This window comes from Thermothelomyces thermophilus, chromosome 1 (genome assembly GCF_000226095.1).
Source record: "Thermothelomyces thermophilus ATCC 42464 chromosome 1, complete sequence".
Lineage (NCBI taxonomy): Eukaryota > Fungi > Ascomycota > Sordariomycetes > Sordariales > Chaetomiaceae > Thermothelomyces > Thermothelomyces thermophilus.
Window position 1 is genome coordinate 1,874,441 of NC_016472.1, and position 14,936 is coordinate 1,889,376.

At 56.3% G+C, this 14,936-nt stretch overlaps 3 protein-coding genes across 3 annotated transcripts; 2 read left to right on the top strand and 1 right to left on the bottom strand.

Moving 5' to 3' along the window:
• The first annotated feature begins 1,258 nt into the window (after positions 1-1,258).
• Positions 1,259-5,944, top strand: MYCTH_2294928 (uncharacterized protein). Its single transcript, XM_003658707.1, has 6 exons — positions 1,259-2,183; positions 2,275-2,307; positions 2,391-3,217; positions 3,314-3,580; positions 3,689-5,188; positions 5,274-5,944. Exons 1-6 carry the CDS (start codon positions 1,397-1,399, stop codon positions 5,838-5,840), a joined length of 3,981 nt encoding a protein of 1,326 aa, XP_003658755.1. The 5' UTR covers positions 1,259-1,396; the 3' UTR covers positions 5,841-5,944.
• Positions 5,945-7,478: 1,534 nt separating this feature from the next.
• MYCTH_2294934 (uncharacterized protein) lies at positions 7,479-9,702 on the bottom strand. The gene is made up of 6 exons (XM_003658708.1): positions 9,433-9,702; positions 9,325-9,358; positions 9,020-9,205; positions 8,808-8,862; positions 8,496-8,729; positions 7,479-8,423 (listed from the first exon to the last, which is right to left on the bottom strand). The coding sequence occupies exons 1-6, from the start codon at positions 9,549-9,551 to the stop codon at positions 7,486-7,488; spliced, it is 1,566 nt and encodes a 521-aa protein (XP_003658756.1). The 5' UTR covers positions 9,552-9,702; the 3' UTR covers positions 7,479-7,485.
• A 4,324-nt stretch (positions 9,703-14,026) lies between these two features.
• On the top strand, positions 14,027-14,926 carry MYCTH_2294938 (uncharacterized protein). Its single transcript, XM_003658709.1, has one exon. It carries the CDS (start codon positions 14,314-14,316, stop codon positions 14,689-14,691), a length of 378 nt encoding a protein of 125 aa, XP_003658757.1. The 5' UTR covers positions 14,027-14,313; the 3' UTR covers positions 14,692-14,926.
• The last annotated feature ends 10 nt before the right edge of the window (positions 14,927-14,936 follow it).

A 14,936-nucleotide genomic window follows, 5' to 3' on the forward strand; every position in this document is an offset into this window, starting at 1 on the left:
TGGCAGATGAATGGCCCTGCAGCACTTGGCCAGAGATTGTCCCTTCATTCTGATGTGCTCACTGCTACGAATGGCTCGCCACCGTCCCACCCCGCACGAGCTACCTCGAGTTAACTTACCTACCCGGGAGCTGCCCGACGGACGGCAACCGAAACGGAAGGGTCATTTTGAACCACCGCTCGACTCGGACGGCGTTTGGTTGACGATGCCTTTCGAGTCGGCATCGGCGACTCGGACAGCATCAGTGCTGCTGCTCACTTTTTCATGGGCGGGCTCTGTCACCCGATCAAGATTGAGACATACTATAGTGGGCTTGAGCCACCAAACGCAAGGTTGGCCATGTAATAAATAAGTCACATACATCCAAGTCATGGGTGTAGGATTGTAAGGTACAGTACATTCGGAGTACCTTGGTGCACTGAACGGGTTTCCCCAGCGCAAAGTGCTGGCCAGCGATTGCTCTGTGATGCAATCGCAACGGAGCCAGCAACGCCACAACGCCTCGTTGTACGCATAGCCGTAGCTGCTACGAATCTGTAGAGCGCAAGAAGTCGAGGCGTGGACGAGAAATCGGTGCTGCCCAGCTTTCCGGGCACCGCTACTAATAAGCACCAAGCGGGGGGGTTAGTGCGGTGAATTGGCAGCGGACCCGCCGATCCATGCTGTTCTCGGCAAGCCGGCGGGTCGTCTCCAGCACTTCCCCATCCTCCCTCCTCCTCCTCCTCTTCCCTGCAACCTTCGATCAACCCTCTCTGGTCAAAGGCCGCTTCACTTGCTGCCTCGCTCATCGTTCTCCGGAGTCCCATTGTACATACCCAGCGAAACTCTTGTTCTCGTGTCCTCTACCTCGTCTATCTCGCTCTCTTCCCACCCGAGGCCCCTCCCCCCCCCCCAAAAAAAAAAAAAAAAAAAAAAAAACCGGGCGGACCTGCGAACGAAGGTGAGGGGGGAGAACCAAACAGGCTCGGAGCGGCTGCGTCTCCGCTTTATTACCCCTAGGGACCCTGCGGATACGGGCAACTGTTGCCTTTTTCGCTTGGGTTTTTGGCACGCAGTTTTTTACGTCCAACCGCCCGCTGCCAAGAATCCCAGGCAGACCCTGCCAGCACCGCCCGCCTAGCCCGACGCTGCAGCAGTTTCGCAAACCATTCCGTGTTCCCGTCGCCTTTTCATCGTCCAAATCAAACCAGGTCTCGTTCCATCAGACCGTCCGAATAGAGCGACTGCCGCATGAAGATCCGTCCCCAGCACCAAAGACTATCGTGATAGCCATCCAACATCATCCGACCCGTTCCTATCACCATCCGGTCGCTTCTCCCTTGCCAGTGCTGCTAACCGAGTCGCCCACTCGCCCCCCCCAAACACCGCGGCGTTCACGCCGTCTACCGCCGCAACGATGAGCGGCGAGTCTCCCCTGGCAGTCGTCGCTGCCGTCATCCGATCTCTCGCGACCGACCCGACGACGACTCCTCCGGCCGTTACCAATGCTTGCCCGAGCGTGAGACTGCCGGGTCCGGACACCGTCGAGAAGATCGAGCTCGAGCGCGAGCTCGCAGCCCTCGTCACCAGGGTACAACAGCTCGAGGCGAGGGCGAACTCGGCTGCCGCCAACGTCTTCCCCGACACGCCCAATGAGACGTCCGACTCCCCCTTCGCAGACGACAGGGGCCGCCCAAGGCCGAGGTTTCCGAGCCACCTCTCGCGAAATGGCTTCATCGACGAGGCGCTCGAGGGGCTGCGGGAGCACGTCGACGACCAGTCGAAGCTTCTCGACAGCCAACGCCAGGAACTGGACGGCGTCAATGCCCAGTTGCTCGAGCAGAAGCAGTTGCAGGAGAAGGCCCTGGCCATCATCGAGCAGGAGCGCGTCGCGACCCTCGAACGCGAGCTCTGGAAGCACCAGAAGGCGAACGAGGCCTTCCAGAAGGCGCTGCGCGAGATTGGCGAGATCGTCACGGCCGTCGCCCGCGGTGACCTCTCCAAGAAGGTCCGCATGAACAGCGTCGAGATGGACCCCGAAATCACGACGTTCAAGCGCACCATCAACACCATGATGGACCAACTGCAGGTCTTCTCTAGCGAAGTGTCTCGCGTCGCCCGCGAAGTCGGCACCGAAGGGATCCTCGGCGGCCAAGCCCAGATCGAAGGAGTCGACGGTACATGGAAGGAACTGACGGATAATGGTGCGTTTCTCTCTCCCGGCTCATCCTCCTTCCGTCGCATGCGGAGAGGTTGGGGAGGGGCCCGCCCAGTACTGATTTGGTATGTGAACAGTGAACGTCATGGCGCAAAACCTCACCGATCAAGGTATGTTTCCATCCACCCTCCGCAAACCCGCAGTCACTTTATCTGTTGGAAATATATCCACTGACACTCCCGTCTCCCCGCAGTGCGAGAAATCGCATCTGTGACAACGGCTGTCGCTCACGGCGACCTGACAAAGAAGATCGAACGCCCCGCCAAGGGCGAGATCCTCCAACTTCAGCAGACCATCAACACCATGGTGGACCAGCTGCGAACGTTTGCCTCCGAAGTCACGCGCGTCGCCAGAGACGTCGGGACCGAGGGGATCCTTGGCGGTCAAGCCGACGTCGAGGGGGTGCAGGGCATGTGGAACGAGCTGACGGTCAACGTGAACGCCATGGCCAACAACCTTACCACCCAAGTGCGAGACATCATCAAGGTCACAACGGCCGTCGCCAAGGGCGACCTCACCCAGAAAGTCCAGGCCGAGTGCAGAGGCGAGATCTTCGAGCTCAAGAAGACCATCAACTCCATGGTGGACCAGCTTCAGCAGTTCGCGCGCGAAGTCACCAAGATCGCCAGAGAGGTCGGGACCGAGGGAAGGCTGGGTGGCCAGGCGACCGTCCACGACGTCCAGGGTACATGGCGAGACCTCACAGAGAATGTCAACGGCATGGCCATGAATCTGACCACGCAAGTGCGTGAGATCGCAAAGGTCACGACGGCTGTCGCCAAAGGCGATCTCACCAAGAAGATTGGGGTCGAGGTTCAGGGCGAGATTTTGGACCTGAAGAACACCATCAACACCATGGTCGACCGCCTCGGCACGTTCGCGTTCGAGGTCAGCAAGGTCGCCAGGGAGGTCGGCACCGACGGCACCCTCGGCGGCCAGGCCCAAGTCGACAACGTCGAGGGCAAGTGGAAGGATCTCACCGAGAACGTCAACACCATGGCCAGAAACCTCACGTCACAGGTACGGGCAGAGCTGTCTCTCTCTCTCTCTCTTTTGCCTGCAGCATGAATCGCTTTTTTTTTTTTTTTTTTTGCTCACAAATAACCCTTTCACCAGGTGCGAGGGATCTCGACCGTCACCCAGGCCATCGCCAACGGCGACATGAGCCGCAAGATCGACGTTGAGGCCAAGGGCGAGATACTCGTACTAAAGGAGACCATCAACAACATGGTTGACCGACTGTCCATCTTCTGTAACGAGGTGCAGAGAGTGGCCAAGGACGTCGGCGTCGACGGTATCATGGGCGGCCAGGCAGACGTGGCCGGGCTGAAGGGTAGATGGAAGGAGATCACCACTGATGTCAACACCATGGCCAACAACCTGGTAAGTCTCGCGCGTCTCTCAACGCTCTCTCTCTCACACACACTCTCTCACTCGCTTGTGCCGCGTTGCGCGGCTGACGACGCATGGTCAACTGACGTGTCATGACAGACGGCACAAGTGCGGGCATTTGGCGACATCACAAACGCCGCGACAGACGGCGATTTCACCAAGCTGGTGGAGGTCGAGGCCTCTGGCGAGATGGACGAGCTGAAGAAGAAGATCAACCAGATGGTTTACAACCTCAGGGACAGTATCCAGAGGAACACCCAGGCAAGAGAGGCCGCCGAGCTGGCCAACAAGACCAAGTCGGAGTTCCTCGCCAACATGTCTCACGAGATCCGCACGCCCATGAACGGCATCATCGGCATGACGCAGCTCACGCTCGATACGGACTTGACACAGTACCAGAGAGAGATGCTCAACATTGTAAACTCGCTGGCCAACAGCTTGCTGACCATCATTGACGACATTCTGGATCTGTCCAAGATTGAGGCGAGGAGGATGGTCATCGAGGAGATCCCATACACCCTTCGCGGGACCGTCTTCAACGCCCTCAAGACCCTGGCCGTCAAGGCCAACGAGAAGTTCCTGGACCTCACCTACCGGGTCGACAGCTCCGTGCCGGACCACGTCGTCGGCGACTCGTTCAGGTTGCGTCAGATCATCCTGAACCTGGTCGGCAACGCTATCAAGTTCACCGAGCATGGCGAGGTCAGTCTCACCATCCAAAAGGCGACGACGGTGCCTCCTGGCAATCCGGGAGAGTATGCCATCGAGTTCACCGTGGCCGACACCGGTATCGGGATCCCGGCCGACAAGCTCGACTTGATCTTTGATACCTTCCAGCAGGCCGATGGCTCCATGACGCGCAAGTTTGGCGGCACCGGTCTGGGTTTGTCCATCTCCAAGAGACTGGTCAACTTGATGGGTGGCGATGTCTGGGTCAAGAGCGAGTACGGGAAAGGCAGCAAGTTCTTCTTCACCTGCGTCGTCCGTCTCGCCAACGAGGAGATCTCGTTCATCGCGAAGCAGCTCAACCCTTACAAGGGCCACCAGGTCCTCTTCCTCGACAAGGGCCGGACCGGGCACGGGCCCCAGATTGCCGAGATGCTCAAGGGCTTGGGCCTGGTCCCCGTCGTTGTCGATTCCGAGAAGAGCCCGGCCCTGGACAGGGTGCGCGGCCGAGGATCGGCTCCCTACGACGTCATCATCGTCGACTCCATCGAGGACGCGCGGAGATTGCGCTCGGTCGACGACTTCAAATACCTACCAATCGTGCTCCTGGCGCCTGTGGTCCACGTATCGCTCAAGTCGTGCCTCGACCTCGGCATCACTTCGTACATGACAACGCCGTGTAAGCTGATCGACCTTGGCAATGGAATGGTGCCTGCTCTCGAAAACAGGGCGACGCCATCACTGGCGGATAATACCCGCTCGTTTGAGATTCTGTTGGCCGAAGACAATACGGTAAACCAGCGGCTCGCCGTCAAGATTCTCGAAAAGTACCACCACGTCGTGACCGTGGTAGGGAACGGTGAGGAGGCGGTCGAGGCGGTTAAGCGCAAGAAGTTCGACGTAATCCTGATGGACGTCCAGATGCCGATCATGGTAAGTTTGGGGAGCGTGTGCTTCATCCACTCAACTTTTAAGCTTGTCCCAATACTTGGCCAAGTGCTGACTTCCTCCTCTACAGGGCGGTTTCGAAGCCACGGGCAAGATCCGCGAGTACGAGCGCAGCCTCGGCACCCAACGCACTCCCATCATTGCCCTGACGGCGCACGCCATGATGGGCGACAGGGAAAAGTGCATTCAAGCGCAGATGGACGAGTACTTGTCCAAGCCACTGCAGCAAAACCACCTTATCCAGACCATCCTCAAATGTGCGACCCTCGGCGGGCAGCTGCTGGAGAAGAACCGCGAGCGGGAACTCGCCCGCGCCGCCGATGCCGTCACGGGCGGCCGCCGCGACAACCCCGCGCTCGCGGCTGCCTACCAGTCGGCGGCCGCCGCGAACAACAACGCCAGCAACAACGCCAGCAACAACAACTCCAGCAGCAGAACCAGCAGCAGCAGCAGCAGCAGCAGCAGCGACAATAGCAGTAATTCCACCCGACCTCCGCTCTCGACTCGCTCCGTCACGGCCGCCGAATCCCTTACCAGCGCGATCGATAGCCCGTCGCTGGTCACGGCGGACCAGGACGACCCGATGGATCGGACGCACAGCAGCCTCTCTGAACCAGACATTTCTACAGCGCAATGATTCTCTCTTGCAGGTACTTTTTGCCTACATTAGCGCGAATTGTTGCTCTTGTTTACAACTTTTTTTGGTTTATTATGCCGCTGTTGTCCAGCCCTCCCCCCCCCCCCCCGGCCCTGGTTGGGTGCCGGTTTTGCCTCGGTTGGTTTGTTCGAACGGTCGGGATCTGGTCTGGTTCGGTTGGGTCTGTCTGGTCTGGTCTCTCTGGGTTTCAGGGGTTGCGTTTTTCTTCTTTGGCTTGGTTTGGGTTTTCGGGGTTGTTGTTATTGTTGTTGTCTGCTTGCATCTGTCGGGCACTCGCTGTTGTTATCCCGCCCCTTACATCCCCTCGGTCGAGCCGTTGGCTGGCGGACTGATAACTGCTGGCTCTCCGTTGCGAGGGTGGCGGCGGCCGAGGAGGAGGAGGAGGTGGTGGTGGTGATGGTCTCGTCTCTCTCCTCGTCATCTCGTTTTTTTGGCTGTTCTACATCCGCGCCTCGCCCGCGCTCCACACACGCACATCGTGCACGCACATCTGGGGCAACCCCCCCAACTGTCTGGACTGATCTTGGCTTTTACGTTTCGTAACTGTCGTTGCATAATGATACCTACGCTTTTGGTTAGAAACTTTTTTCAAGTTGTTTCCTTGAGGGCTCCCCCTTTTTCTTTTTCCTTCTGTTTGCCGCCTTGATGTTGGGAGTTGTGCCGAAGTGTGTTGTTGTTTCCTCGTTCTTGGCTTTGTTACGCCTTTCCATCCGTCGGTTTACTGTCCGGTTTTTTTTTTTTTTTTTTTTTTTTTTTTTTGCTTAAGTCTCATGCACTTCTCGTTGGCTTGACGATTTACGGTTGTAGTAGGCAGTTGAGTTGCAAAGCGCGAAGCGAGCACTGCATTGGGCATTTGGACTGCGGTCACACATGGGAGCGAACGGGTGCGCGGATCGAAGAAGGGGAAAGGGGGTGGGTGGGGAAGGGCGGGAGAACAAGGGAGAAGAAGGGGGGGAGAGTACAATAAGGTGTGGTTAGGTTCGGGTCATGACTTTTCCTTTTTTTTTGGTTTACTCTGGTCAATATTCTAGTCGGTTGTTTTCCAGAGCAATTCAAGCAAAGTTTTTACAAGTACATGCTGCCGTGTCCGTATGTGCACATGCTCTTGACTTTGAGACTTCGGCTGTCCATCTATCTGAATTACGAAGTATCTTGTCATATGGACACCAAAAAAACTAGGAAATATGGCCGACACGTTTTTTTTTCCCGGCAAGCCTGATCCGCCCGCGGAAATTACACACATGTTACAGGCGTCATGAACTCGCGAGTAGAAAGCACCCGCGCCGCGAAGGGGGTATCCAATAGATGCGTAGAACACCAGAGATGTACAACCTGCTAAGAACTACTCGTAGTTGAAAGTAAGGAAACAATAGCTTCTCTGTGCTGTCGAGTATATTTCATGAACAGTCAGCTTCTAGATTGCCAATGAGCGCTTCTGGGTGCTTGATGTCACTGGGTGCGGCGGTCGACGAGCTCGCCTGCCCTCAGCAGGGCGCTCATGCCATCCAGATTCGAGCTGGGTTTCCCTTGCTGCGGTATCCCGGCAAGGTGTGGCGGACTCTGTTGCTGTTGCTGTTGTTGCTGTTGTTGTTGTTGCTGCTGCTGTCGTAATGCAGAGGCTTGATTAATTTGATACTCGTTGGTAGAAGAGGGATAATGCGAGAGGGGCGACGCCGAGTGATGGTGATGGTAACCTTTGGGCGCCTAGTTCAGTAACACTATACACAATCTCGATCGACCTTGAGAAGAGAAAAACAAAAGTACCATTAATTATCTGTCGACCCGAGCCGCTACTTGGTGACTGGTGCACAGGGCTCGGGTTATGGTTTTGTTCGGTGGCTAGGTGAGTATTTGGGGGCTGCAGCGGGGCCGGTTGATGGCTGCGGAATGTAGGTTCGGGCATCGAGTCCAAGAGGGCATGTATCGGCAAGGGACCGTCGACTGATGGCCGGGGGAGGCCGAAGGGAGGGTGTGAGGACGAAGAATCATCACTATAACGATGCTCGGTGCCGTTGGTCATTGGTGGCGAACGCGCATCGGCGCCACGATGGCCCAGCGGACGCCCCGGGCTGCCCGTGATGTGAGCTCCGGGAAAACGATAACCACTGGGGTCGCTTGGCTGGCGCATTGTGCCCGGTAAACCCTGCCCATCAAAGAGGTCGGAGAGCGACGGCAGATGCCTGTGCATGCTCGACTGCTCCCGGCCTTGATCGTCCCGCTGGCTGGCATGACGGGGGCTTAGCAACGGTGACTGCTCCTTGGGCTCCAATTTGATCGGGGGCGAGCGGTTCATTGCGTGCTGCTGGTCCGGATTGCTTTCGGTGGGGGAGAAGGCCGAATCCTCGGGGGACGTGATGGATGTTGACGGGGCCAAGGAACTCGTGTACTGCGAATCGCTGGAGATGACCGAAGAGATCCTTTGCCTGGCACTGGTCGGCGGGCTTCCGCGGCGGCTGTTCGCGCCGCTCCCACTCCGGCTCGTCCTCGTAGTGATGGCACCGGGACTGCCGCGACCTTGACCTCCATGCCCGGATAGCCTAACTCTTTTGGATGCATCCTTGTCTGCAACGACGGGAAATCTTGTTAAAAACGGCGTCGAGGTTGACGTCAGTTTGGCAGCCAACTCGTACACACCTTGGGATGGTGAGCCGTGCTTTGCGTTGAACTCCCGGAGATAGGCTTGGTACTGGCTGTACTGCGGCGTCTTCTTGTACTCGGCCAGGTCGGCCAGGTATTTGTCCTTGATGGCTTGGGCCCGTGCCTCGAAAGGTTCCTTCTCCGCGGCGCTCAAGTTCTGCCAGTTCTCGCCGACCAGCTTGGCGATCTCCGCGAAGCTCAGATTACGGCCCTTGAGCTCCTCCCGCATTTCTTGGAATGGGCCGGTCAAGCGTTAGCGGCGGGCTCACGGCTCGCAAAGGAATCTGATCACTCAGTGTTGGGGCTTACTGTTGGAGAAGAGCACATAGGCCGAGGGAGGTCGCTCTGGCGCGTTCTCGTCCGGCTGGTCGTTAAAAGCATCAGCGCCGGAGCCGCATGATCTTGGGAAAGCAAGATCTAGTGGGTTTTCTTGGTTGGGACAAGTTTTTTTTTTTTTTTTTTTTTTTTTTTTTTTTTTTTTTTTTGTTGGGGGGGGGGGGGGAGATGGTTGGGGGACAAACCTTTGGATGCCGTCGGTACTTCCTCTTTGTGACGACAGTACCAACCGTCTCTCGGCCCTCGGCTGCCGGTGGCTCTGGATGGATGCCATCCTGCAACTTGAGATCCTCGATTGCTGCCTGTGTCGGCGACACCAAGGACGCATCCGGTGCAATTCCGCGCGAGTTGGCTATTCGCCTTTGGAGTTTCTGGAGGAGAACGGCATTGCCGTCAGTAACGGTCCGACTGTCGTCTCCCTAGCGCGCTCAAGCATTCAGGAAAAACGCCGTGATCTGCGCCGGTGTGAGGTAGCAGGAGAGGTGCGTACCCGCCGGTGGCCCAACTTCACACCCAACGCATCGCTGTCGAAGCGGAACTCGATCAGCATGAACCATTTCGGGACGGGGCTTGTTTGCCAGAGGCCGCTCTCACGTACAGGTCAGATTCGGTGATGTCCAAGATGGTCTCCCAAGTGTCAAAACCCTGTTCGAGGAACGCATCCAGATACTGCGAGATGCCTAGCTCCCCAAAGATGGCCTTCAGTGATTGCGACATTCAGGCGAGTGACCTGTTTATGCTGCTTGCCTCTCGTTCTTGACTGTACGCAATAGGACCTTTCCAGACGTGGACCGCGGGCCGGCTGGGACAGGCACTCGAAAGTCGGATCGTATCGAGGCCCCCTGAATGCCTGGATAACCGAGCCTTGGTGGGCAATCCTCTCCTCTGTGTAGACAAGGCTCTCTCTCCCTCCCTCCCTCTCTCTCCCCCCTTCTCCTGGCCAGGTTCGGCAGCTTTCTTTGACGATAGTTTCACAGACGGCAGGACTTTGCTCCCCGTCGCGGCGCCTGTTTCGCTCGTTTAATTTGCTGCGCGCGCCAAACTATGTTTGCGCGTTTTACCGTTCCCCCCCCCCCGGCGAGCGGTTGGACGGTGAAGTCTCGGGCTTGAAAAAAAGGAGTGAGCGCCGAAGGCGTCGAGGTCTGAGGCAGGGGAAAGCTGGAAAGGGGGAGTCAATTCCAGAATCCGGCGGTTGAGGCCGTGGCATTCTTGACCATGGAACCCCGGGGGGGGGGGGGGGTGGGCTGGGCTTTTTGGTTTGGTGGGGTGGAAGTCGAGAGATCGTGATGAGATGCCGAATTCAGCAGGCGCAAGACGGCCAGGGCCCTTGTGGTGGCGTCCTCGGATGGCTATTGGGAAAGGGTACTTACGGAGTACTGTGTACACGGAACGGGGACGACCTAGTGTAGCCTGCGCGATGGGGAAACGGGCCTAGCTGGTGTAACGGCAACCGGTTCGCCTCTGGGCAGAATGTCTGGGCGGCCGTGAAATTAAAACGGGGACATGGGCCAGAGCCTCCGGTCTAGACTCATCTTCCTCACGAGAGAGCAGTTGCGAAGGAAAGACTGGAGCCCTCCGCCCTCTGTGTCTAAATGTTGGGGTCGGTACAGGCCGTCAACTGAGGTCTGGATCTGCGAGAGCTTGCTGGGATCCAGTTGACATCGATCTTCCTCCTAGAAACATCTTGAGACAAACTGACTGCCGGGCGTAATGGACGCAGTATGGATTCTATATGTAAGGTATGTACCTAGGCTTGTATGTACAGTACATACATTCGGGGCCTGGGTGGTGGTCGAGACTTTGTGTACCTCGGCGTTTCGGAAGGATCCATTCCATGAGGAGAACCCCACCAATGTTCGTGGAAAAGTCGGGGCACTTGCTCGTACTGGCAGTACGGATTACATACATGGTCCACGTACCAGCCAGTTTCCTGTAAAGTTTATCGACCGACACATTTTGTCCCGCCGGTGCGTGTTCCTTTGCTGTGCGTGTCTCTTGTTGTTTTTGTGAGTCTACCGGAAAATGAGCAGCTCTGTGTGTTCATAAGGTTGTTGGAATCAGGTTTCTATTTGGTTCGCTCAGCTCGAGGGGCTCGGGAGGGAAATGGTATGCACCCTGGGCCATTGGAGGGCCAATTATTCGATTTGATGTATGTAGTCCGTACTTGTACATACGTACATAAGGTAACTCTCGAGAGTGGGTTCTTGTACGGCCGTTGGTTTCCGTCTGGAGTTGTGGGCACCAGATACAATATGTACCGATTACAGCGTCATCGAAAAGCCGTCATCTTCGGAGCATAAAGTCCATGTCGCCTCATGGCAATCGGGAAATCCGATCGATCGAACCGATGGAGATGGCAAAAACCGATGAAAGGGTAGGAACAGTGCAAGGACCGGGATCCTTGAGCCTTCGCGCACTGGCGGTGCTTTCCCGATTTGGGAGATCAACCACTGTCCCAACACCCAGATACCAGACTTGTCCTGCATTATTTCCGGAGGCGGAACGGTGTCGCCTCTAGTGTGCACTAGTGCAGACCAGCCAGAGGGCCGCGAGGGCGGAACAACTGGCGGACGGTACGGAGTATGTAGTGTAGTGCGGGAGAGAGGAGGGAATTGTGACCGGGACTGGGAATGCATCTCGATCACCGTCAATTCTGGAGCAGGCACATATGAAAAACGTACGATTCCTGGGAAGTTCACGGCGCTATTGGACCAATGGGCGCCTCCCTACCCGCCGGTTTCCCGAAGGGGCCTACGCTAGCAACATCGCTGCCGCAATGGCCTGAGCGGTCACCGATCGCTAATACTCGTAATCGGCAGGTGCGTCCCCTGTATCCAGCGACGGCTCTGGGGGGAGACGGGGGCCCTGTTCTTCTGTGCCAGAACACCCCAAACATCCCGTGAGTACTAAGACATCAGAAAGGGATGCATCATTTTCTCCTCCTACACTCCATTACTGCAGGGCTGAGGCAAACGTGGGCTGACTTACTAGTACCAAGTGGTCTGCGATGTTTCTTGACCTGCGTGACTTGCTTGTTGGTTGCGCAAGTGTGCGTGGGGAGCCGGGCCATCGCGGCGGGGTGTGATTGATGTCGATGGGAGCGATGGGTTTTATCGAGCCTACACGAGACAATTAGCGTCCCGGCCATTTGACAACCTCCCTGCCGAGTTATACGGGGAATCAGTTACACTAACCATGCAAGCGGTAGAGAGTCGCATCCTCTCGACTGCATCGAGGTGCTGTTGGTGCTGTTCGACTCTCCATACCAACTTGTAAGCGAGGAATTCCGCGCATCCCTGTGCGCATACTACACTACATCGGCCGGCCAACCTTGGTACATACATACATACTTTAAGTGCTTGGTGCATTGTCTGTACTGGGATTGAACCGGTGCTTAGGGCGGGAGCTTATAGTAGAAGTTGCCAATGCCGGACGCCATTGCCAGCTCTCAATCCACTAGTGTATGTATAGTTAGTCCACAACCTTGTTACACAACCGAGTACAGTAGCGCATCCGTGCTGCCGAAGCCATCGTTTGCGCAAAAAAGGAACGGCACCTGTCAACCTCGCTGAAATTTGCGGTTTCGGGCCTATGGCGTTTCCGAATTTAGCATCTCTTGCGCAACGCACGGTTATTAGATAAATGCGTGGTGGGTGCCGTCAAGCTCATGTGCTGGTCGTGGGCGCGGTGCTCACCCCTGGAACGGCGGGAGAACGGACCCGGGACAGGGACCCTCCTAATTGGCCCAGATAGCGCACTCATCCAGAGTCTTGGAGACCGCCCAAAGGCCTAGACCATTCTCTCACGTCACTGCTTTCGGTCGCCCTTGGTGGACGGACTGTCGTTATTATACATTGTCCGCCGCGAATTTAATTAAATGACCGGATACCGCAGCGGGATTGATTGCAAGCACGTCACTCTGGTCCGTACATAACAAACAAACTGCCTTATTCCGTAAGATATCATTACCACGCATGCACGGAATATTAACACTCTGCTTAGCTTAATACCCGACATCAGTCGGTGGAGCAGGGGAGGTCGGGACCCCACCAACAGGCGGCGTAGCCTTGCTGAGGGCCCAACTTCCAATTGGCTATTCTAACCGGTTTCTCCAAGCTCATGTGTACACTAATTCGTACACTTAACTACTTACACCTATACACTAATTACTACGTTTGGTGTGTATACGACGGATTACACCAGTGTGCTCTTCAATATTGTCTTAACCTCGCATAACAGCAGCGCCAAGGCTGCAGGAGGCAGTGCAGCCGCGGGAAGCAGGACCCGCGCGACGCGCCGAAGCGTCGGGATTCGCAGGTTTTTTTTTTCTTGCCGCGACACCAAGGGGGCAGCTTCTTTCCATCAGCAAAAGGCACATGGCGCCAACAACGGGGTCCCAAGCCCAACGGGGCGATGGTGCTTCCAGCAACGGGCTCGATGCGCCAGCCCCGCAGGAACTACCGACGCCATCGCCATCTTCGTCGTCGGTCGGCGACAGTCTGGCCCAGGTAAGCGAGCAGCCCTTTCCTCGCGCCCGCCACTTCCCGGCTTTACTCCATCATCGCTCGCTTTCTCTCTCTCTCTCTCTTTTGTGTGTCCTGGTGTGTCTTGGCCCACTCGTTGCTGACAGCTACTGCCTCTCTGCTCTCCAGGCCCTCCGAGACCTCGCAAGGTATGGTCATTTTCCACCATCTAAGGCTCCACAGTCGCCATCCGGGTGTGTCGATGCCCAAAAAAAAAAAAAAAAAAAAAAAAAAAAAAAAAACCGCGGCGACTATCGACAGAGTCACCCGGTGGCTAGCTGACAGGCGCGGCAATGTCACCCGGGTCCTCCCATCGTGGTTGCTAGATATCCTTCAATCTTTAAGCGCACTCCTTCCTTTCACCTTTAACCGCTTGGGATGAGCAACCCTGGCAACATGGGATCCCACCACTCGCAGAGCAGGAGGAGCCGAGCCGAGTGCAAGTGCGTTTCGACATGGCCCGCGCGGCAAGTCCGTCCCGCGCGGGTGGGCGCTCTCGATCTAGCACCAGGACTCCGAAAAAGAGAAGGACCCTGAAGACCTGAACCCTGCAGATCTGTTGGGTTTCCCCTGCCTTTTTTTTTATTTACTTGTTTCCCCCTTCTGTTCGTTTGATCCCCCCTTTGAAAAAGGGTGCCTCTTTTTTCTTCTTTTTTTAATCAGAGAGCCCCCTCAAAAAGGGCATCTCCAATCGCACGGGACTGCCCACGAGACAGCCAGACGTGTCGGAAGGGCGCTTGGGCAGAAGGAAAACCAGTCGTTGGCGCGATCGCAAGTGCCAACCATCCTTCCAGTCCCTGCTTTCCCTGTGCTCCTCTTCTTCTTCTTCCTACAGTATTTGCAGTATTGCGTACCTTGGATGTCTAACCCTTCAACTCCCATTCTTCTGCTATGTCCTCTCGGCCTGCCCGAGTAACTTCGGACGACAGCTCCAAGTGAAATTTGCTAGCAAGAGAATGGGAGCTGTCCACCAAGGACGATTCTTCTTGTTGCTATGCTTGGCTGCGCAGATAGCTGGATACGAAACACACAGCACGCGTACGCGCACAGAGAGAAAGATATATGCAATACGCACATACTCGCGCGCAAAAAAACGCGGATGGTATGGCTCTGCTGACGGCTTGGTATTCTATTACACCAGGGGTGAACAGACAGCCAGCACGCTCGAGGCGAACCTGACTAGTCTGGAGAATAAGCTCGACGAGATATTGGCCGCGTTGGGGGTGTCAGCAGCGGATCTGGACGCGCTCGACGAGCAGGAGAAGGAGCCCCGAGCAGGTCAAGAGAGGGAGAACGAGAAAGGGGCGAGCAAGGGGAGTGGAGAGAGTGCATGAGGCCGGCTCTTAACATGCACCTCGACATTCCTTTTCCCTTATTCCTATCTCCCTCCTAAATTGGTAGAGCTCTGTGCGGCGCCGGTAGCTTGGAGACCCGACTGACAGACATGACATACAATCTGGCCCGTCCAGTCAAGGTCATGAATGATGACGATGACCGATTGCTCTATACCAGGCATATGATGATGATGTATTTGAGGGGTTCAGAGGGCGTGAACAATAGAGCTTCATTCGTCATAAAA

Excerpts from the sequence above, each read along its gene's own strand:
- MYCTH_2294934 (XM_003658708.1), bottom strand. The coding sequence starts at position 9,551 with ATGTCGCAATCACTGAAGGCCATCTTTGGGGAGCTAGGCATCTCGCAG. Across the intron at positions 9,359-9,432 it reads GACATCACCGAATCTGACCT|CGATGCGTTGGGTGTGAAGT; the intron begins GTACGTGAGAGC and ends CCGCTTCGACAG. Across the intron at positions 9,206-9,324 it reads TGAAGTTGGGCCACCGGCGG|AAACTCCAAAGGCGAATAGC; the intron begins GTACGCACCTCT and ends GTTCTCCTCCAG.
- MYCTH_2294928 (XM_003658707.1), top strand. The coding sequence starts at position 1,397 with ATGAGCGGCGAGTCTCCCCTGGCAGTCGTCGCTGCCGTCATCCGATCT. Across the intron at positions 2,184-2,274 it reads GAAGGAACTGACGGATAATG|TGAACGTCATGGCGCAAAAC; the intron begins GTGCGTTTCTCT and ends GTATGTGAACAG. Across the intron at positions 3,581-3,688 it reads ACACCATGGCCAACAACCTG|ACGGCACAAGTGCGGGCATT; the intron begins GTAAGTCTCGCG and ends GTGTCATGACAG.
- MYCTH_2294938 (XM_003658709.1), top strand. The coding sequence starts at position 14,314 with ATGGGAGCTGTCCACCAAGGACGATTCTTCTTGTTGCTATGCTTGGCT.